Source organism: Cetorhinus maximus, chromosome 9 (genome assembly GCF_964194155.1).
Source record: "Cetorhinus maximus chromosome 9, sCetMax3.hap1.1, whole genome shotgun sequence".
NCBI classification, from domain to species: Eukaryota; Metazoa; Chordata; class Chondrichthyes; order Lamniformes; family Cetorhinidae; genus Cetorhinus; species Cetorhinus maximus.
Window position 1 is genome coordinate 116,304,414 of NC_135887.1, and position 23,890 is coordinate 116,328,303.

At 44.9% G+C, this 23,890-nt stretch overlaps 1 protein-coding gene across 1 annotated transcript in view; it reads left to right on the forward strand.

Annotated features, from left to right (window-relative positions):
* Positions 1 to 23,554, forward strand: part of LOC144684956 (ARL14 effector protein-like) — a 70,808-nt gene extending 47,254 nt beyond the window's left edge. Inside the window, exons 4-5 of the mRNA XM_078549413.1 lie at positions 18,320 to 18,476; positions 23,466 to 23,554. Coding sequence (XP_078405539.1) covers positions 18,320 to 18,476; positions 23,466 to 23,494 — 186 coding nt within the window. The 3' untranslated portion in view covers positions 23,495 to 23,554. The remainder of the gene's footprint in view (positions 1 to 18,319; positions 18,477 to 23,465) is intronic.
* The last annotated feature ends 336 nt before the right edge of the window (positions 23,555 to 23,890 follow it).

Below are 23,890 nucleotides of genomic sequence, written 5' to 3' on the forward strand. Positions count from 1 at the left end.
TGTCAGACCTGCTGAGTTTTTCCAGGTATTTTTGTTTTTGTTCTAGATTTCCAGCATCCGCAGTATTTTGCTTAAATCTTCATGTGAGGTCTAACAAAGGCTTCAGTCAACTGCACACACACCACTTTAATCCTACACTCAATCCTCTTGCAGCCAAGGTCTCCTTACTTGCAGCTTTCACCCGCATGTTAGCTCAAAATGGCAAATCAAGAAGGAAGGCCAGTAACAATCGGATGTCCCCACCACAGCTTTCTCCAAACATGTAAGGAAGCTTCTGGTTTTCTATTGTTAAGAAAACAGTATGGACCTTCACTCTTTCAACCCTGAAACTGCATCTACAGTGTTCCTTATCACTCAAATAGCATGTTTACTGAGTACTCCTTGCATTCATCCACATCTCACAGCAGGGCGATAGCAGCAGGAGATGCAAAAAACTCACTGAACACATTTTTAGGCTCAGAACATGGTGAGCTGCAATTTAATGGCTTGCATGATGGCTTATTCAGCCCAGGCTGAACACCCACAAATGATCGCCACTGCTTAATCATGCATATGTGAGATTATTGAGTGATCACTATGTTGATAATGTGAGAAAGCTGAATCTACAGGAGTTAATTCTCAGACTCTGATGGGGGCTCATATTCCACACTCTTAAATGCCCATGACCACTGAAGCAACTAGCAGCAAGATGGAATCCATAATGCTTCCAAACCTGTGCTACCTGTGTGCCTTCAAAGCTTCTTGATCTTACTTTTTCTATTGTTACATCTAGGTGCAACCCCAACATCCACAGCTGACTTGGAGGCAGTTTGCTGACTGCTATGTGCTGTTGACTGTGATGACAAGATGGAGTTGTGACTGGGCTCCATTTTTGGCCTCCCCTTTTTCTTGCTGGCACCTGGATTGAAGAAAAGAAAAATTTAGTGGATGCCTAAGCAGGCTCCTTAATTAAAACTTTGACCACTTATGTCTTTGCCTCTATTTGACTGAAACAACGAATATAATTTTTCAAACCATGCTACACAAGGATTTCCTCACATATCCACCAAACAAGGAAAGCTCCTCAGACTTTAATGGTACAACTCTAAAAAGACTGCAGGAATGTAGAGATCTAAGGGTTCAAATACACAAATCTTTGACAGTGGCAGGTCAAGTTGATAAGACTGTTAAGAAAAACATATGGGATCCTTGGCTTTGTAAATAGAGGTGTACAATACAAAAAACAAGGAGGTTATGCTAAACCTTGAGACTGCCAGTTAGGCCTCAGCTGGAGGATTATGTCAAATTTTGGAGGCTACACTTTAAGAAAGATGTCAAGGCCTTAGAGATGGTGCAAAAGAGATTTATCAGATTGGTACTAAGGATGAGGGACTTTGGCTATTGGGAGAGACTGGAGAAGCTGGATTTGTTCTCCTTAGAGCAGGGAAGGTTAAGGGGAGATTGGAATAGACGTGTTCAAAATTATGAAGGGTTTTTGATAGCGTACGTAAGGACAAACTGTTTACACGGGCAGGTAGGTCGGTAAACAGAGAACACAGATCATTGACAAAAAATTCAGGGTGGAAGTGAGGAGAATTTTTCTTTGTAGTGATTATCTGGAATTTGCTGCCTGGCGCAAGCAGATTCTTTAGTGGCTTTCTAAAGGAATTTGGATAATTACTTGGGTCAAAATCCTGGAACTCCCTCCCCAACAGCACTGTGGATGTACCTACACCACATAGACTGCTGCAGTTCAAGGAGGCAGCTCACTACCACCTTCTCAAGGGCAATTAGGGATGGGCAATAAATGCTGGCCCAGCCAATGATGTCGCATCACTTGAGTGAATTTAAAAAAACTTGGAAAAAAAGGATAAATTTGCAAGACTACGGGGAAAGAACAGAGGGGTAGCTCTTCCAACCAGCTGCCGCAAGCAGAATGGACAAAATGGTCTGGTTCTGTGTTGTATGATTCAAGGATTTCATGGTGTGATGTTTAGATTGGACCTTTGACCACAGAACTATTTAATGTGGTTTGGATTCATCATTCTTCTCAGATTGGTTATGTTTAGTTTCTTTTTGAATGTATGTGCGTTTTTTATTCAATTAAACAGTGTGGTTCAGAAAGTGGAAACAGAAAGACAAAATATTTTTCTTCTTCAGCTAAACCATCCTTCTGCGGCAGGGTTCCTGACCAAAATACAATTTTCAATCTTCTGAATTAGCTAAATCTCCTCAGGCCTTCCCATTTAATTATGGAATTTTACAGGACAAAATTGGGCCCATTGTGCCTGTGCTCGCTTTTTGAAAAGAGCTTTATTCCATGTAATAGTTACTGTTCAAAACAGTAGATTTGCAAAAATAACTCACTTAAAAATGTAAGACCAGGAGGTCTTTGTTGCAGTTTTGTAGTAGGAGTTCCTTACTTCGTGTATCAAGGGAATGAGGGAGGATAGGATGGGAAAGTGGAACTGAAGTTGAAAAACTAGGCATGATCTTAATGAATGGCATAGCAGACTCATAGATCCATATGAGGCAACCCTGCTTTTTTTTAAAGGTTCTTACATCCCAAGATGTACCTTTGACCAGAACCTTCATAGGACCAGCCATGTAAATACTGTGGCGATAAGAGCATGTCAGAGGCTGGGAACTCTGGGGTGAGTAGCTCACCTCCTGACTCTCCAAAGCCTGTACACTGTTTACAAAACACAAAGAATGAGTGTGATGGAATACACTCCACTTGCCTGGATGAGTGCAGCTCCAACAACACTCAAGAAGTTCAACACCATCCTGGACAAAGTAGACTGCTTGATCGGCAGCCTATCCACCACCTTAAACATTCAGTCCCTCCACCACCAATGCACAGCGGCAGCAGTATGCACCATCTATAAGATGCACTGCAACAACTCACCAAGCCTCCTTCGACAGCATCTTCCAAACCTGTGACCTATACTGCCAAAGGGCAGCAGATGCATGGGAACACCACCACCTCTAATTTTCCCTCCAAGTCACACACCAACCTGACTTGGTAATATATTGCCGTTCCCTCATTGTGTGTGTATCTATACCACATGGGTTGAAACAAAATAAGACAGCGGCTCACCACCACCTTCTCAAGGTCAATTTGGTTTTAGGGAGAAAGTGGCATAGCAGTAATATCACTGGATTAGTAATCCAGAGGCCCATGCTAATCCTCTGGAGATGTGTGTTCAAACCCCAACATGGCTCATGGAATTTGAGTTTAGTTAATAGGTCTGTATCAATTAATTAATAAATCTAATCTCGATGATGGTGACCATGATAGCTATCATCAATTGTTTTAAAATCCCATCTAGTTCACTAATGCACTTAGGGAAGGAAATCTGCCATCTTTACCCTGTCTGCCTTACATGTGACTCCAGACCTACAGCAATGTGGTTGACTCTTAACTGCCCTCTGAGTAAACCACTCAATTCAACAAAAGCTGGCCTTGCCACTGACACCCACGTCCCATGAAAAGAGTAAACAAAAATGTCGGAGAGCATCTCTGTATGAGTCAATAACTGTGTTTCTAAACACAGACAGACTGTCGTTGCAGAAATTAAGTTTATTCTTTCTAAATTCTTTCTAAACCAGCAGGCACAGGCAGATATAAGTGAATCACTTAAAGCTATAGCTTCCCCAAACTTCAAAGTAGATGAGATGCAAAACATCTAAGGTCAAGGTGCAACTAGCAGTGCAGAATGTAAATGTGCCCAGCAGCAGAGAATCCATGAGTACCAGTACAGATGTTGGTTGATCACACTGTCATCTCAGAAAGGTAACATCATCCGCCCAGAGGAAAACAAAGCAACCAATTTATCTGCACCTCACAAGGGTGAGATTGTATAAGTTCTGAAAACAAGACTAGTTACAAGTATAGACCCTATTCAATAGACTGGCTCTGTAATGCTTTTAACTTGTCGGTTATCCGAAGAGACTAATCATAAATTAATCCTACCACATTACATCAACCTGCTTCTGTGTTCTTTAGATTGATTCCTGGGATGAGAGGTTTATTCGATGATGAGAGGCTGAGTAAATTGGATATATATTCTCTGGAGCTTAGAAGAATGAGAGGTGATCTCATTGAAACGTACACAATTCTGAAGGGGCTTGACAAGGTGGACATTGAGAGATAGTTTTTGCTGGCTGGAGAATCTAGAACATGAGGGTATAGTCTCAGGATAAGGGGCCAATCATTTGGGACCGTGATGAGGAGAAATTTATTCACTCAAAGCGTTGTGAACCTTTGGAATTCTCTATTGCAGAGGGTTGTGGATGCTCCATTGTTGAATATATTTAAGGCTGAGATAGACAAATTTTTGGCCTCTCAAGAAACCAAGAGATGTGGGGAATGGACAGAAAGTAGAGTTAGCTGATGATCAGCCACGATTTGAATTGAACTGTATTGAACTGGCTTGAGGGGCTGTATGGTCTACTCCTGCTCCTATTTCGTTTGTCCATTTTTATGTTCAAGCGCAGTTTTTTTTAAACTAATGCAAAATTTAGTGGAAAATTAACTTGCACAGTCTTTTGCAGTGGTTACGCCGATTTCAGGTGAACTGCTTGCAAAAACCCACGAGACCGAGTAGAAATTCCACCCCAACCTAGTTAATTGGAATGAAGTCAGTTCATCCCTCCCACACTGAGGAATTCAATGTGTGGTGCAGGCAAAGGAAGCTCAGGTATGTTTGTAACTGCAATGGCTTGATCATCATAAGCTTGTCACAAATGGGGTTAATTACAAGAATAATCACCGAATACAGGCCGTAATTATTATAACAATTCTTCCATGCTTGAGAAATGTAGTGAATAGTTTTTTTTAAAAAGCCACAGATAAAACGATCAGAACTTGGGATTGTCCTGATTTCATGGTGTTTGTATTCCACACCCCTCTCCCTCAGGAAACTGCAGATCATCGTGCTGGCTTGCAAGAGTTGCACTCCTGAAATGCACTGTTATAGTGTAGTGCCTCTGCCATGCGAATGGGATATCATTTCATCAGGGACTCTTGTTAGATTCATGACCTGGCTGCGACCTTGAATTGGCCTTTAGTCGTCACTGATGGGAGATGAAGGAACAGCTGCTGTCTACATGATTGCTGCATGGAGATGGATCTGAACACTAAGGGCGAGAGCACAACACTGAGTTAGCAAGCGCAATAAATTTGCCATGTTTTTTTTCCTTGTCGGGTGGAAGTTTTAGCTTGTATGGATCTGTGTACTTGATTGCGGATTTTTATGGTTCTCTAATTGTTATATAAATATAAACCCTTCAAGGCCCTGACAGTGCGAAATGTTATTTTTTTTTCATTTGAAATAATTCTGTGGATGCAGACTAATTTCACACCCTTGCCCATTTATGCAAATTCACAAAAATAGCACCTGCAGGGTAGAGAATATGCAAGTTTTGAACAATACAGAAGAGATATTGTTCCTCATTAATGGTTAGTTTAAATAATAGGAGAGTTAGTTTAAAAAAAGGGGCAGAATTTCCGCTTTGAGTGCAATCAGGAAATTGCACCTAAATTGCCTTTGAAATTACACTGGTTAAGTAACACTTCAACTATCTGCTAAAATCAATTTGCATAATTAATGTGAAATATTCCCCCAACCGACACAATCAGGCAGTGCTAACACAATCATTACTTTTTATTTCTATGCAAGAGCAGTAACCTGGTCAAGTTTTATTAGTAATGCTGAAAATGGGCTTATCAGTGAAAACAAGCATTTTTAATTAGTGTGTTCTGTAAGTAACCAGATTTAAAATCACTAAAAATGACCTTAAAAAAACTATACCGAACTATTCAATAGTTTCATTGATGTTGTTGTGGACAGGAGGGGTGTTTGATTCAAACACCGCTGATTTCTCCTCTTGCCAACCATCCCGAAACAGAAAGGTGTTTTGATTTCTCCCTTTATAAGTGGTGACATATTTTGCAGCCTCTTAGTTTTTGTGTGATCCTATTTTTTATTCATAACCTCACAGCAAACTCGAGATAGGATGAACTAAAAGGGTTAATTTATTTACATACACTCAAATGCAAGAGGACAGTAGCAACATGGCCTCCGTTTCATTCATACAGTAAAGGCGGGATAGAGAAAAGAAAGAGGTGCAAGGCAAAGACCCTAGACAAAATAAGAATTATTGTTTCACATGAGTCCAGAGTCCAAGACCAACGTCCAATGGTCCAAAACAGAGTTGGCAGGTTGAAGACTGATGCTGGATAATTCACTTTTCCAGTAGAGATGGCTTTCTACAATGGGATAGGCATGTAAAGATGAATTGGTCCTGTAAGCGCTGGTATAGAAGTTCCGAAGGTCCAGTAGAAATGGAGTAGATGAGGCCAGGCATTCACCTAGTCTGAGCCCTTGTTCTGAGCTGCTGCTTGGTTGATGGGAAAAAAGTCTGAGCTGTGCAATCCACAAGGCAATATTACAGGTTCCAGCAGCTTGGGGGAAGGGGGGCGGGGGTGGGAGAAGTGGCGGGGTGTGGTTTCAGGTGACCCCCATCTTACCACTGTGGCTTGGACAAAGGATGTATATTCCTTAGTCTGGATTCTTGAGATTTGTAATGTTTCAACCATTAATAGTTTCAACAGAGGTTTCGGTATTTTTAAAATATTTTATAAATTAACTATATATATATATATATATATAGAGAGAGAGAGAGAGAGAGAGTTCTTAGCCCCCTGACAATGGACACTATAAAACTATAGAGTGAGTTCTTAGCCCCCTGACAATGGACACTAGCTTCTTACTAAGGGGTAGGGCCAGCTCACCGACGTGTAAAATGACGCGCGGTGACATCGGGGGAAACTCCCAATGTCACGGCACCCGATTTAAATTTTCAGGAAGGCGGCAGCACCGCCAAATCAGATGTGCGCCCACCGACCTGTCAATGGCCAATTGAGGCCATTGACAGGGTCAATTAAGTAATTAAAGGACCTGCCCATTCAACCTTAAGGTTGGTGGGCAGGCCAAGAGCCCCGTGGGAACAAGAAAAAACATGAAACATGATGAGGTTTCATGTAGGCTTTAAAATTTTTTAATAAAGATTGTGCAAAAATTATGGACATGTCCCACCTCATGAGGAGACATGTAAGGGCAATTTTATTTTTCTATTTTTGTCTTTTTTTACATTTACAGATGATCTCCCTGAGGCTGCACTTAGCCTCAGGGAGATGAGTGCACTCTTTCGTGCGCATGTGCGAAAGAGCGCACTCTCGATTTTGGGATCCCCCCTCTGCCTGCACTGAGGGCGCATAAGCGCTTCTGTGCGGACATCACGCTGGGCAGGCCTTAACTGGCCCGCCCATGTAAAATGGCGCTGCGCCTCCGATCGGGGGCGCCAATCAGAAGCACACTCACATGTGCCCGCCCATCAACATCCCCCCCCGACGGGGGCAAAGTTCAGCCCGAGAAGCTTTTAAAACGTGCCTAAAAAAATGAGCACAAATTGAAGATCAAAACTGATGGAATCTTGCAATGCCAACCTGGGGGTAGGGTCTGATACAGGTCTCTCAAACTAGTAAAAAAGATCACAGAAAACTCATGTATCCAAAGTTTTCCAATCTTTCATGCAGATATAGTTGATTCAGCCTGCACTTTTTTGCATTCCTAGCACACAAAGCAAATGATAACTCAATTCTCATGTATAATTTCAGCTGGGGAGTTCTCTAATGTGTCCTGGCCAAGACCTTAAACAATTATCTGGTCAGTTATCTCATTGCTGTTTGTGAGAGCTTGCTGTACGCAAGTTGTTTCTACATTACAATACTTCAGTGTTTGTAAAGAACTTTGGACACCTAAGATTGTGAAAGGCTTTATAAAGGCACATTATTTTGCATATGTTCAGATAAAGGCTACAAGGCAAAAACTAGGATTTGGATTATTCTAGCAAAGACAAGGGTTGAAGGACCTCTTTCTGTGCTGCAAATATCTATGGTTCTACATCAACTTATTTCTGTATCTAGATAAAAGTAAAATACTATAGATGCTAGAAATCTGAAACGAAAACAGAAAATGCTGGAAAAACTCAGCAGGTCTTCTGGCATCTGTGGAGAGAGTAACAGAGTTAGCGTTTCGTGTCCGTATGACCCTTTTCAGAGCATCTTGTTAAAACACAGCAGTTGGTGAAGGCTGAGCTATTTAAAATCCCAGTGGGAAACTTTAAACAAATGTCATAACCTATATTTTTAAATAGTATGTTCGAGATGCAGCTCTGAATTCAGAAATGAAACCCACCAAGCCTCAAGAGGTTTTTTATATAAATTAAATTAAACATTTATTAATTTAACAACAATTTTAAACACATACACATGTCTACAAATTACTACCATAACGGCCTTTAAACAAATCCCCAGATTAATCACTCCTAGGTAAACCTTCATCAAGGCAACAATAACCCATAGACTTTAAACAGACACCAGGCAAAGCACATTTTATCTTACAATTTCAAAACGTGGTTCCTTTCAACTTGTTTCTTCACAGCATTGTAGGCTTACAGGCTTAGATCTTACATGCCTTACATATCTTCTGTATCTGTATGTTTCAATGATACATTACCAATCTTAAACGAGTGTGCACTCTCTGTTATTTGTTTTCCTTATAAATTCCTTTGCCCACATTTATAACAGTACCTGCCTGTGTAAACATGTCACACTTGTAATGAACCCTTCCCACCAGTGGGAGCATGCTTCTAGTTTACATTGACAGTTTTAATTATACAGATGGATTGGGTTTTATAACGAGAAAGATTGACAGGAGGTGTGCAGACATGGAAGATTTTTAATACAGTATATTACACATGCATACATTTGCATGTCTTAGCCCTATTATTCCACATACCCCCATCCCTTGCTCCCCATCTACACCCTCCAAACAGGATATAGTTGGCATTGACTTTCTGGGGTAAAAATTGGACCACATTTTGCCTGTTTTATATTTTTATAGAATAAATGTGAGGGCTCATGCCCAACAGATGCCTGAAAGACCATCGACCCAATATTGGATCGCCATCTAAAACAGGCAGTAGTCCCCTTACATGTGTAAACAGGTGGCCTGAGGCTTGTTTTAGACTCACTCATTGAAATTCATAACCGTAGCTTGCTTCCTTTGCGTTTCTTCAGTGGTTGCTATCAGCAACCACCACCAAATGGCAAGGATTTTTTAAGGAAAATACAAAGAAAATAATTGCTGTGGAGCCAGGAGGGGGCAGGAGCGCTCCCTCCCAACTCCACAGTATAGGGATCACAATCTCCACCCTACTCCACTAGTTTACTGCTGCCCACCACCACACCCCCACGCACCCCACCCCCCACCCCGCCCCCCCACCAACCCCCGCATTCTGCCACCTGTTACTGCTGCATAACCTCTATCCAGGATTAATTTCAGGCTGGAGCCAGCGAAGGCTCAAAATTTTTTATTTCAAATGAGTGACCTGCCCCATAACGGCCTAAGGCCCAATTTTGGGCCTTCCAAATCGGGCACCCATTGCAATTTGGCAATTGGAAAGCAGTCGCTTTCGTTTAAATGTAAACTTATCTGTATGTGCAATAACGTAAGAAATCATTTCAAATATATTAAAAGTTTTGTAGTGTTACACGTTCTTCCTGAAACACTTCCCTCTGACCAAGCTTTTGGTCATCTGTCCTAATGTCTCCTTACTTGACTCAATGTCACACCTGTGAAGACCCTTGGGCTATTTTATTATCAATATAATTATATATTGTTGTTGCCACTATTACATTTTCGCCATTGTACTTTGTTGGTAACAATCGATTGTTATGAAGGAACATATTGTAAGAGAAATGACCTAAAGATCACCTCCTGTATGTCCTCAAATTGGACTCAGTTGTCAGATTAAAGGTACTGTGAATGTAAAGGAGAGGGCGAATAATTAAACCAAAAATCTTCAAACAAACAAAACATTTAACAAAAACCCTGACACTACTGTTTGGCAGGGCTTGTAAACTACTCCCAACAGCTGTTTGCCACCCATTGTTGGCTCCACCCAAACTCATTCTAAATCTTGATTCTCTCAGCTGGGATCCTGTCCCTCTACTCCTCCTTTCTCCAATCCCTCATTTTAAAGCCAACTTAGTTTAAAAAGAGTTATTTCTAGCTGTGTTATTACTTCATCTATTTTATTGCAAATACTTTGCACATTTAGATATAATGGCCTGTAGCTTTAATTTTTTTCCTTTTTTTTCCTTGATGTCAGTAATGGTCATTAGCTTTGTTAAACTCACTGTTTCTTTCTGACCTGCTCTGCTTATTTTTATTCAAACTGCTAATGTGTTAGCTCTTGATTTTTCTCATATTGCTTTCAAATTTGCCCTTCCCTGAATCCCCCCATCACCCCCTTCCCCACCTTTATTAACTGAAAGCCATTCCTACTGTCCTAGTTGTATGATTCGCCAGATCACTAGTCCCAGCCTAGTTTAGGTAGAGCTCGTTCCAATGGAACAGCTTCCTCTTTCCCCAAAATGGTGCCAGTGCACCAGGAATCAAAATCCTTGCCTCCCTTACCACTCTTTTAGCCACACATTTAACCTGCTAATCTGTTAATCCTGGTGCCAATTTGGAAATGGCACAGAGATTATTACCTGTGGAAGTTCTGCATTTTAATTTGGTCCCTAGCTCCTCAAACTCTCTCAGCTGAACATCATTCCTAGTTCTACCTCTGTTGTCTATCTACTTTAATAATTGGTCAGAAGGGGTTAATTAATTTACCCAGTGACTTCTTCAGATCCTGATGGGAGCTAGGTAGCGTAAATGGTAATGCAATCCAAACTCACTGATGTAAAACAGCTTAATGAGTCAAATTTACCTTCCAGGCATAAACAGAGTGATAGACCCAAGATAGTTCCTTGACGAGGCGTTAAGGTGAAAGGTTAAGGATTTGTCAGGCACTCTTGATGAATATTTTTGTCAGGATATTAATCTCTGTCTATTAACACTATCGTCACACTCTAGATTTACTTACTATACCACATATAATGCTCTAGAAACCCATGTCAAAGTCTAATATATTGTGAGATGTAAAAATAATTAAAGAAGGAGCAAGACTAGCCACTGACAGACTGCAATTTAAAGCAGTTACACTGCCTAACCTTAAGCAGCTACAGGGTGGTCTTAAAGAGGGCAGGTCAAATCAGCTGCTAAACATCATAATTCACAACCTCTACCACCTAGTAGGACAAGGGCAGCAGGTGCAATGGGAACACCACTATCTGCATGTTCCCCTCCTAAGTAACACAGTATCTTGGACTGGACATATATTGGCAGTTCCTTTGCTGTCGTTGGGTCAAAATCCAAGAACTCCCTTCCTAACAGCACTCTGGGGAGTACCTTCAACACACAGACTGCAGCACTTCTAGAAGAAGGCTCACCACCACCTTCTCAAGGGCGGTTAGGGATGGACAATAAATGCTGGGCCTTGCCAATGACGTCCACATTTCAAGAATGAATAACAATAAAAATAACATGACGCAGTGTATTTAATTGAAAAATAATGTATGCCAAGCAGTAGGGATGGGAAACCATAGCTGAGTAACATCTTGGGCATTATATTAGTGCGGAATTTCCTGTGCCTGCCAGCGTCGGGCGTGTTTGGTGGCGTGAGTGGACAATATGGCATGATTGATTTTTCAGCGGTAAGAAACCAGTTCGTGATTATCCACTCAGCCCGCCATCAAAGGGCCGCATTTCCTGCCATCGGACGTCGGGAACCTCATTGTAATACATCAGCATATCATTATCAGTCCAGCCCGCTGGAATCGATCCCGCCCCCCAGGATTGTCCGTCCATGTCGACAGGAAAGCCGACGTGTTTCACAACAGCACATAAGCGATGTGCACATGGCGGCCTGCACTTTGAGGGGAACTCAGAGGTGAATATACAGTAAAGTTGTGCAGCACTCACCAGAGTCGCTTGTTGGACTTCAAGCTAGAAGGGCGCTGGGGGCACGGGGTTAAGGGCAGCCCTGCCATAGAGGCAGCTTGTGGGGAGGATGCAAGGGCAGCCCTGCCATTGAATATAGCACATGAGTATTCGGGGTGGAGGGTAGGCTGGGTGAAGGAAGTGGCCATGCTTTAGTGGCCACCTGTATAAAGAGACCATTCCTCTGCAACTGAGACGGTTCAGATGCAGCCACGTTGATATGATTGGAGTTGGGCCTCTAGCTTATCTGGCCACGCAAACAATGCAGACGCATCAAAGTGCCACCAAACGCTCCAAGGTTTTTCAACGCCGCCCCCCTCCCCTCCACGCTCCCCCCCCCGCCCCACTCAATCCCGCAGAGCCTGCAAAATCATGAGCATTTTAGTGGAAGGCAGAACAGTTGGACGACTGCGCACGTTGTACAATCTCCTCACTAAAGCTGGCTATGGAGCAGTCACTGCTGGAGGTGCTCACAGCCCCTTGCACTGTCAGCACCCCGATTTGGACCAATTTTCCCGATGGTTCAAGCTGACAGTGCAGTCTTGCAGCGTGTGTTAGGAGAATGCTTGGGCCTGAGCTGAGAGCACAGCATGGAGTCCAATGGGAAAACCTGCCCCTATCGGTTGGGTGGACTGGGGCAGAGGTGGTGGGGTTTCGGGCAGCTATGCAGTGCACTAATCTCTGACCATCCAAGTGGTAGCCAGCACTCTCCAGGAATCATTGTGGCCTTCACACTTAACCAGGACAGGTTCTTAGTACACCCATGCTAACCCATGTGTCTCTCTCTTCCATGCTGCAGGGGGTCTATGTAGGAGGATCATGGAGCCTGGTGAACTAGCTGTAAGCCTGATGGCCTACAAAGAGCGAAGACAATGGAGGAGGGAGCGACTGAGGCTCCTGGCTATGCAGAGATGGAAGCAGCAACCTCAGGAAGAAGTGACGGCTGGGTACCCGCACACATCGCCAAAGAGCCACAGTGAGCCATTACTGGTCGGTGCCTAGCGACACCCAGGGTTTGTAGACGCTGCCTAATCTTACTGCAGGTGACCGAGAATCAGTGTCACTGAAGACTGCGCATGTCTAGGATGCAAGAGCGATTGGATTCACTCAGACCTCGGCTTTCCCACAGGTGCAGGGTGCGATCGACTGCACTCACGTGGTGCTCAGGTCTCCATCACAATACACGGTGGACTACATCAAGCACAAGGGGTTCCATTCGCTGAATGTGCAGCTGGTGTGCGACCACCAGAAACGCATCCTGCAGGTGTGTGTACATGTCCAGGGAATGTGCACGATGACTACATCTTCAGTCGGCCACAAATCCATGAAGTCTTCCAGGGTCCAGAGAGGCTGCAGGGTTGGCTCCTCAGGGATAAGGGCTACCCACAGAGGCCATGGCTGATGACACCTGTGCAGCAGCCTCAGACTGCAGCAGAGCGACAGTATAATGAGGCTCATGCTGCAGCTCGCAACTTGGTGGAGCAGACAATTGAGATGCAGAAGATGAGGTTCCAGTGCCTGGACTGGTCAGGTGGAGCCCTGCAATATAGTCCACAGAGGGTGTCACACATCATCGTCATCTGCTGTGCCCATTACAACCTGGTGCGGCATCGGGGAGATGAGGTGGCTGAGGAGGAGATAGAGGAGCTGCACATCTCCTCTGATGAGGAGGATGCTGATGGGGATGAGGGTGAGGAGATCCTTGGAGGTGACGATGGCAGGATGAGGCCCTCATACTGGCCAGACGAGGCAGGTGCACTCAGGAGGCCCTCATAGCTGCTAGATTTGTGGAGGATGATGACGACATGCAGTGAGGTTATCCCATATATCCTCACACCACATCTGTGAACGTTTGACTCCAATCTGGCTTATCGCAATGCGGATAACCTCTGTGATAATGCTCCTGTCATGGAGATGCAGTGGAGGCCCTAATAGTCGCTTGATCGCAGAAGGATGATGACAACATGCAGTGAGGACACTCCATAGATCTTCACACAGCCTCTGAGAATGTCTGACTCCTGTTAGGCTGAGGGCAAATCGTTTGCGCTCTGTGATCAGGGCCATCTCAGAGATGCAGCCATGAAACTTTAGAAGCATCTGATCCTTTGTCCACCTTCAGCACCTGAGCCCTTCAGGAGCACAGAATCAGTGGTCAAAGATGCTGAAGAGATGGGGACCAGCCCTACCTTAAAAGGTGCTGAGAGTACGGCAAGAGAATGAGAGAACTCTGTGGCACCTTCCCACTACATTCTGGCAGCAATGACCAGCACCGTTGAGGTGCAGGCATCAGTAATGTTTCCAGGGAGTGGGAGGCCAGACCATCACTTTGGCCTGAAGGCTGAACTGAGCACAGAGAAGAGGCCCTGGACTGAGACATTTGCCTTTATCTTGTACAGAAATGTTTCATAACTGAATGACAAGAACACTGCTCAACAGAACAAGGAGCCATAGGCAGGGAGACATTCTTGGGAGTTTATTGTACAAGTGATTAACACCCATGCCCAGGCTGTGCAACCAAATGCCATTAACTTTCCTAACCCTGCCACTAAGCCTTGGTGCCTCTGGACATCCACAGCAGAGGTGGTGGAGGCAGCCTGCTGACTGCGACGCCCTGTCTGTGCTGACCTTGGCGGGTGTCCTTTGGAGGGCCGAAACTTGGAGGGCCCTGGCTTGCTTTCAGGGTCCTGCTGTGTGCTGATGTCCCTTGAACCAGCAGTAAGTGAGGGCCCTGTGGATGTGTGATGGGTTTGTGAGCGTGTGAGTTGAGAGTGATGAGAAGAGTGACTTACCCTGGCGGAACGGAGGAGATCATTCATCCTCCTCCGGCTCTGGGTGGATGTCCTCTTTTGAAGGGCGTTGGCGCTGGCCACCGCTGCTACCGCCTCCCAAGCCGGGTTATTGCTGTTGCTGCCCACCCTGCAGCCAGAGCAGGGGTAGAGGACATCCCGGCGAGCCTCCACGGCATCCAAAACGTGCTTGAAGGACGTGATGCTGATCCTGGGGGCTGCAGTCTTCTGCAATTTCAGGGCCATGTCTTCCATGCAGCAGTGGTGAGCTGGAAGCACTGAGACGTGTGCTTGCGGCTGGACTTTAAACATGGCACCCAGCGTGATGCACCGGTGGGGTGATGGTGGACAGGCGAATGAGAGCCCACCCGCCATAGAAACGGAGCGTTTCCCTGGAGTGCAGAAATAATGTGGCGGGTTTGGGACAATACGGCGTGAAAACCAACCATCACGGCCTGTGGGTAAAACATCATTTTGCCCATCCGCTACCGCACTTAGTGCAAATCTGGGACGATTCTGCCTTTAGTTTCTCATGAAAAATTCTTGAAAAGTGAAAGTGAGATCAAGGGACTTCCTGGCAGTAACTTCACAGAACCAACAATAATTTGCACTTATATAGTATTTTCAATACAATAAAACACCCCAAGGTACTTTAGGAGGGTTATCAAAGAAAGTTTTTCACTGAGCCACGTAAGGAGGTAATAGGGCAGATGACCAAAAGCTTGCCAAAAAGGTAGGTATTAAGGAGCAGCTTAAAGGAACAGACAGAGGTAGTGGGGTGGAGAACTTCAGGAAGAGAATTTCAGAGCTTAGGGCCCACGCAGCTGAAGGCATCGTCACAAATGGTGGAGCGCTGGAAATTAGGAATGCTCAAGAGGCTAGATTTGAAGGAGCACAGATGTTGCGGAAGGTTGTAGGGTTGAAGGAGATTACAGAGATGGGAAGGAGCGAGAGTATGAAGGGATTTGAAAACAAAGATGAGAATTTTAAAATTGAGGTATTGCTTAACTGGAAGCCAATGTATGTCAGCAAGCAAAGGGACAGTGGGTGAACTGAGCATGAGTTAGGACATGGGCAGCAGAGTTTTGGATGGGCTTCAGTTTATGGAGGTTTGAGTGCATTAGAATCGTGAAGCCTACAGGTAACAAAGACATGGATGGTAGTTTCAGCAGCAGATGAGGTGAAGCAGTGCAAATGGTAGTGGATAAACTGCTCGTTGTATAGCCGGCCTGATATGAAAGGGGCATTTGGCTCATCAACCCTTCTCCTTTCAAGAGATCATGAACAATTTGCAGCCCTTTCTGGCTCACTGAGAAATTGCAGAATGCTATTAATCATAACAGAAATGCCAAAGAAAAAAGTTCAGTGAAATTTCTGCCAGACTTCCATTGGGAATTAAGCAAATGGCCAGCACATCAATCTAATGTTACAGCCTGTTATTTAATGGTTGGGTTTCCACTTCCCTTAGGACTGAATCTATAGTATTGCACACACCATTTGATTATCTATCCCAGCCCAATGGCTTGGAAAACCCTGAGGTGAGGTGGCCAATAATGGTGTGAGGTATCATTCGACCATTCCAAGAGTGAGCCTCTAATCTCATGTTGCTCATGTTCCTTGATACAAGACCAGCTTCAGCAGCTGAAGAAAATCTGCTGTATTAATGTCTGGAATTGGAATGGTAGCCATCAGGCATGCTTTCAAACAAGCACTTCTTTCATTTATTTTTGCAGCACAGTTAAGCATTGTGATTAATTATGTTTTAAAGCAGGAGGGAATTTAGGAAAATGGTCTCGGGGCCAACATCATAAATCACTAAAGGTGGGGGTTGCAGAAATTGCATATTTCCTGAAATCTGAGACTATACCTTGTTGACACTTGGCTGCAGTGCACTCAGTGTTAATGGTGGATATTGCTGCGTATCACAGATTCTTACGAGCTTAGATTCCCACCCTACTCTTGTCTTTGATTCACATCTTACAGATGTTTCTTATGCCCATGTGGCAAGACGCTGTCACTGTTAACAGGGAGGTTCAGTGGGTAGCACTCTTGAGCCAAGAAGGTAGTGGGGGTTGAGTTCCACACCTCGAGACATTTATGTCAGGATGAATATCAGACGCCTCTCACTTCCTCCGTTGTAAAGTGGTGTCCAAGGCCTATTCCTGGAGCATTCCTCTAGCCTCTTTGCCAGGTTGCTTTGCTCTGAGTCAGCCAGCGCAAGCTGTGCTCAATGAAATCAAACCATGGCATTGTCCGCTACCAAAAGGTTAGGTTTTTTTCACATTTGCTTCCCTGAAAGTGGAGCCACAAGAAACAGGAGTGCTCACCCCTGAGCCCATATTCGAAGAATGTGGACTGCTGTTTCACTCTGCAAGGAGTGTACCCTCCAACACACATCCCAAAAGCAGGCATGTCTGAATTTCTTCTCCCATGTGAACAAAAGATAGCCCACTTACCTTGGCCTATCTGTGGATGGCTGAAATGCGAGACATGGAAAGACAAATGCACAGCTAGTATTGATAATGATCATCATGGAACCCATCTGGTTCACTAATGTCCTTTAGAGAACGAAATCTGCCTCCCTTACTTGGTCTGGTCTGTATGTAACTCCATGCCCACAGAAATGTGGTTGATTCTTAACTGCACTCTGAAATAGCCTAGCAAGTCACTTGATTGTATTAAACTGCAATGGAAAGGTCAAAGAAGCCACCTTGCCGAGTCGGCCCAATAAAATCCTCCTGACCAACATTTGGTGACTAGTTCCAAAATTGAGAGAGCTATCCCATGGACTACTCAAGCAACAGCTTGATATGAGGCAGAATCATCCCAGAATTGCACTAATTTTGCGATGATGGGCCTGATAAAGGTTTTACCTGCCGGCCACAATGGCTGGTTTTCATGCTGTATCGTCCCTTTCCCACCTCATAAATTCTGCAGTCAGGGAAACACGGCAGATCGTTGGCGGCAGGCCTCCAGTTTTCTCGCCGCGCAGTTACCTCGCCGCATCCTCACGCCGGGCATCATATTTAAAATGCAGCCAAGCACAGGTTTCTCAGTGCTTACAGCCCAGGACTGCTCCGCTGAAGACATGCCCCCAAAAGTCAGGAAGATTGCAGCCTCCTGATTCACTGATGTATCCCTGGGAAACCTCTGTACACGGTGGAGGCCCGCCGTGATGTCCTCTATCCCCGCTCTGGCCGCAGGACCCCATCAGTCTCACCACTCTGACTTGGGAGGCGGTGGCAGAGGTGGTCAGTGCAAATGCTGCACACAAGGAGTCGGCCATCCAGTGCAAAAAATGGATGAATAATCTCATCTGTGCTGCCAGAGTAAGTCAACCATCTCATCAATCTCAACTCACCCACTTATAAGCCCATGACACATTCACTGGCATCTCATTCAGTGCCAGCTCAAGGGACATCACCACTCACACTCTCACACACACCCTCACATCTCCAACTGGCCTCATCTCCTCTGGAGTTAGCCTCTTCATCCCATCTATGGCTCCACTCAACATGCGCATGCCTGGCATCCTTCTCATTTGACTAGGCATTCACCTTGCTCACACTCTCTCCATCTGTCTTTCTGCAGGACAAGATTGTGCACAGTCGCTGGGAGAGGTTCCAGATTGGGGCTGAAGTGCCGGACATCAGGGTCCTCACTCAGTTCAGGAGTTGCGCGTTGGAGCTGGCTGGAGAGGACGTCAACCGTTCCTGTGGCAACGGTGAGGGCGGTTGCAAACACCCATGTGAGGATCCTGCAACACATGATTCCTCTCTAAATGCTACTCTGAGTTCATTGTTCTGTGTTCAACTTGGCTGCCAAGCATGAATAATCTCCACTTTCCTAGGCACATCTGCCATGTCGCCCTCAGGCAACCTGGACCCCAACCCCAGCACCGAGAACACCTCGGATGAGGACCTGAGGGCGGCACCATTGAATACCTGTCATGGTGCTCACCCACACCCTCCACCAATGCAGCGACACATACCTTGGTGGGAATCTAGATGTAGAGTAGCCTCAGGATCACAATCTGGTAAGCACACCATGCAATCTGTTCCACAGCAGGCGGAGGCAGGGACAGCCTTGGTCGCCGGCACTCGGAGCACAGCTGGAGGCAAAGAATCTGCTGAGTCCGAGTCAGATGATGAGCATCTTGACTCAGTCCCCAATCAGCTGGTGGAGCTGCAAAGACAATCACGGGAACATCAGGAAGGGATGTCTGGTGCACTCCTCAGATTGCAAGAGACGATGGAGGAGTCTGTCCGCCTTCAGCCTGGGGTGATAGCGCCAGCATGCCAACTCACCAAGGTCAACACTGGCAGGATGGCGGCCGCCATGGAGACCTTGGTCCAGGACATTGGTCACGGACTGCTGTGCAGGCTGAACCCCATCGCTGACATCATAGTTGGCCTCCAACAGTGTCAACGCAAAAGGGGTGCAGGACTGCTTGACTTCACTCCGGCTTCCCCTTCTCAAGAGGGAGGAGGACTAGCAGCTCGATACCATGGGGCCATCCACCCAGGTGACTCTGGGAATGTCCGGCCAATCCAAATTCCCTCTTCCTGTGACCCCGCAGCTCCAGCTCCACAGGCCGAGGAGGGTGCAGCTGGCCCACAGCAGGGCACCCAAAGCAGGCCAGGGCACTCCAGGTCTTGGCCTTCCAAAGGTCACCTACCAAGGTTATCACAGACAGGGTGTCACAGTCAGCAGGCTGCCTCCACCTCCTCTGTGGATGTCGGGGGAGCACCATGACACAGCAGCAGGGTTAGGAAGGTTAAGAATATGTAGTTCCACCGCGTGGGCATGGGCGTTAATCATTTGTACATAATGTTCATTATTGTAAATAAACTCTCAAGAATGTCTCCTTGCCTATGGCTCATTGCTATGATGAGCAGTGTTTATATCAACTCAGATGTGAAACCTTGGTTCCTGCACAAGATAACCGCAGGTGTCTCAGTCCAGGGCCTCTTCCCTGTGCAGTGTGTAACCTTCAGACCAAAGTGATTGTCCAGCTTCACACTCACTGGACACATTACTGATGCCTGTCCCTCAACAGTGCTTGCCATTGCTGCCAGAATGTCATGGGCAGGCGTTACAGAGTTCCGTCATTCTCTCTGTGTGCTCTCAGCACTTTTGAGGTGGGGTTGGCCCCCCCATCTCTTCAGTATCTGTGTCCGGTGATGCTGTGCTCCTGAAGGGGTCAGATGCATTTAAAGTTTCACAGCTGCATCTCCATGATATGGCCCTGATCACAGAGCGCAAGTGAGTTGCTCTCAGCCAGACATTCACAGAGGCAACATAAAGATCTATGGAGTGTCCTCACTGCATGTTGTCATCATCCTCCTGGAATCTAGTGCCTCCGTTGTGTCTTTTTTTTTTCTTTATTCTTTCACGGAATGCAGGTGTCTTTGGCAAGGCCTTTGTTTGTTGCCCATCCTTAATTGCCCTTGAACTGAGTGTCTTGCAAGGCCATTTCAGGGTCAGTTAAGAGTCAACCACATTGTTGTGGGTCTGGAATCACATGTAGGCCAAACCAGGTAAGGACAGCAGATTTCCTTCCCTAAAGGACATTAGTGAACCAGATGGATTTTTATGACAATCGATGATAGTTTCATGATCACTATTACTGAGAATAGCTTTCACTTCCAGATTTATTAACTGAATTCAAATTCCACCAGCTGCCATGGTGAGATTTGAACCCAAGTCCCCAGAGCATAAGCCTGGGTAACCAGGAGTACTAGTCCAGCAACGTTACCACTACGCCACCATCTCCCCAGTCATAAGCCTGAGCACTGAGTGTACTGACATGAGCCTGAGCACTGAGGGTATGTGTGCTGCCATCAGCCACACAGGAGTCAAACGTTCACAGATGCAAGGTGAGGATGTCAGGATTGTTTTCACTGCATGTCGTCATCATCCTTCAGGAATTTTGTGGCTATGAGAGTCTCCCAAGCGCACCTGCCTCATCTGGCCAGTGTGATGACCTCATCACTGACATCCTCACCTTCGAGGGCCTCATCACCATCATCCTCTTTGATGTCCCCCTCATCGGAGGAGACCTTCATCTTCTCCTCAGCCAGGTCCTCCACCCATTGCAGCACCAGGTTGTGTAGCGTGCAGCAAACTACACTGTTGCGTGACACTATTGGTGGACTGTATTGCAGTGCTCCAACAACACTCAAGAAGCTCGATACCATCCAGGACAAAGCAAAGCTCTTGATCGGCATCTCATCTACTACCTTAAACATTCACTCCTTCCACCACTGGTGCACGGTGGTAACAGTATGTACCATCTACATGATGCACTTCAGAAACTTGCCAGGACTTCTTCGACAACACCTTCCAAACCTGCAACCTCTATCACCTAGAAGAACAAGGCCACCACATGATGGGAAGACCACCATCTGCAAGTTTTGCACCAAGGCACACACCTTCCTTACTTGGAACTATATAGCCATTCCTTCACTGTCACTGGGTCAAAATCCTGGAAAACCCCCCCTTACAGCACTGTCAGTGTACCTATCACATGGTTCAAGAAGATGACTCACTACCATCTTCTTGAGGGCAGTTAAGGATGGGCAACAAATACTGGCCTTGCCAGCAATGCTGACATCCTTGAATGAATAATAAAAAGATGATCAATAGATGAGAGGCATAGAGAGAGATGTACAGATAGACAGATAGTTAAATAAATGACAGTGATTCAGGACAATGGTGCATATCATGGCAGATAAGAACATGAGATACATTCATGCTAAGTATGTGAATGAACTATGTCCTTCATATCTAAGAACCTCCCGCTAATTCAATCATGGGAGTGCTTCCATTTGATCTTTCTTTCAGAAAATGTTCTTAGACTTTGAACAAAAATTTATCAGCAATTCCCCATAACCTGTTGCTGCCCTCGGCTTGTTTCCCAGCTAGAAATTAAGCAAACAGATTTCATCCGTAAGGCTGAAAGCAAAATACTGCTTTGAAGAGTCATACGGACTCGAAACGTTAACTGTGGTAGAGAATTCCAAAGATTTGTAACCCTCTGAGTGAAACTCTGTTCTAAGTGTTCTAGGTTCTAGGTGTTCTAGGTTCCCCAGCCTGGGGAAATAACCTCTGTGTCTACCCTATCAAGCTCCTTTAGAACCTTGTATGTTTCAATGAGATTGCTTATTCCCCTAAAATCTAGTCTCTCAATATCACACAACCCTTTCATCCCGGGAACCAAACTAATGAATCTTTGCTGTACTGCCTCCAATGCAAGTATACCTTTCCTTAGATAAGGGGACCAAAATTGTGCATGGTACTCCAAGTATGTAATGAATCAATACTGACTACTTCCACCAACTCCCTAGGGAGCCTGTTCCATAGATTAACCAGTATCCTGACTGAAATTCAAATATCCTGTGTGGTGTTGAATGGACACAGTGTGAGAGTAGTCCAGATTCTGAGTCTCAGTCTACCCTGGAGTCAGGTTGGTTGTCACTTCTGGATTAAGCTTCAGTGTCAATGCTCAGGTCACATCAGTGATATGGTGGTAGGGTAAACACACCTTTTGAGAACAAAGAAGGCACAATCTAGATCCCAGTAAAGGCAAAATACTGCAGATGCTGGAAATTAACGATAACGTAAAGGGTTATGGGGATAGTGTAGGTAAAAGGCATTGAAGTGTTTGATCAGCCATGATTGTATTGAATGGCGGAGCAGGCTTGACAGGCTGAATGGCCTTCACCTGTTCCTATGTCAAGAGTCATACGGACTCGAAACGTTAACTCTGTCTTTTTCTCCACAGATGCTATCAGATCTGCCGAGTTTTTCCAGCATTTTTTGTTTTTGTTTCGCAATCTAGATCCTGCTATTTTAACCCCAGCACACAATAGAAATGGGACATTCCTGCAAATTGTAAATAACTGAGAGATCTTTGCAATGCATCTTTGCGTTGATGTCCTTTAGTGTCTGTTCAGCTACCATTTAGATCAAATCTTCCAGGCTGGAAAAAAGGATGATACCAGAACTGTGAGATTATATTAACAGGAAAGCATGAACAGGCTGGATCTCTTTTCTCATGAAAAGGGAAGGCTGAGGAGGTGACCTAATACAGGTCTTTAAATTCATGTAAGGTTTTGATCGAAGAGACAGAGAGTTTTCATATAAAAGCCAGACTGACGATTTCCTTCCCTGAAAGACTTAGGGGAAGCAGTTGGGGTTTTAATAACTATCCAACAGCTTCATAGCCACTTGTATAGTTATCAGCTTTTTATTTACCGATTTCTTTTTTAAACTAAATTGAAATTCACAAACTGCTGCAATGGGATTTGAACATGAATGCGAGTCCAGAAATATAACCAATATAGTATAGTACTTATAGCATTGCTCAGTGATAAACTAATGTATATTCTGGTCAGTACTGTTATGAGATGTGTCCTTGGACTCTAGGAGTGGGACTTGGTTTGTAGGCAGACTGTAGACATACTCTGGTATTTGCTTAAAACTTGTTTATTGTAGCACTACATCTAAACAGGTTACAGAGTAGGCACATTGCTCTGAGGTATGATTTCAATCTGTCTCTTGAAAGTCTAACACATGACTGACTGATATCAGTAGTACATCATCTATTTCATACATTAGCATTTACCATCTGTTGACCTTTTATACTACGTGTACATGTAAATGTTGGAAGGAAAATATTTATTTTGTGCAATGAACATTGGTGATAATGGCAAGGAAATATTCTGTCTCATAGGTGCCAATTTCAACAGTGCAAGAAAGTGAGTGGAATCTCCATTGAAGTTTTGGATAGGGTCCAGATGGTCCAATGAAGCGGGCAGGGTTTTGGTGGGTTGGAGATTATATAAGCTATGCACAAATTGGAAATTCTGCCTTTCATCTGTAGCAAGTGGAAGCCTTGAAACCAAAGCAAAAAGTTCAGGAATTTTGAAACCAATGAGGGTCAGAAAAAAAATACTGTTCAGGAAAGAAAAAGGGGTGATTGCTCTCTGCTCTGGGTTCCAGGCCTGTTAAAGAAAATTGCCTCACAAAGGCATAGTAGGAATGTTTTAATACCTTTGATAGAGTGCCAGTGCTGGTCGATCTTTCACATGTGCAGATGAGGTAAAGTTTCCATGAGGGCAAGAGAAAGTGGGGACAGACTAAACAACATCCAGTCTC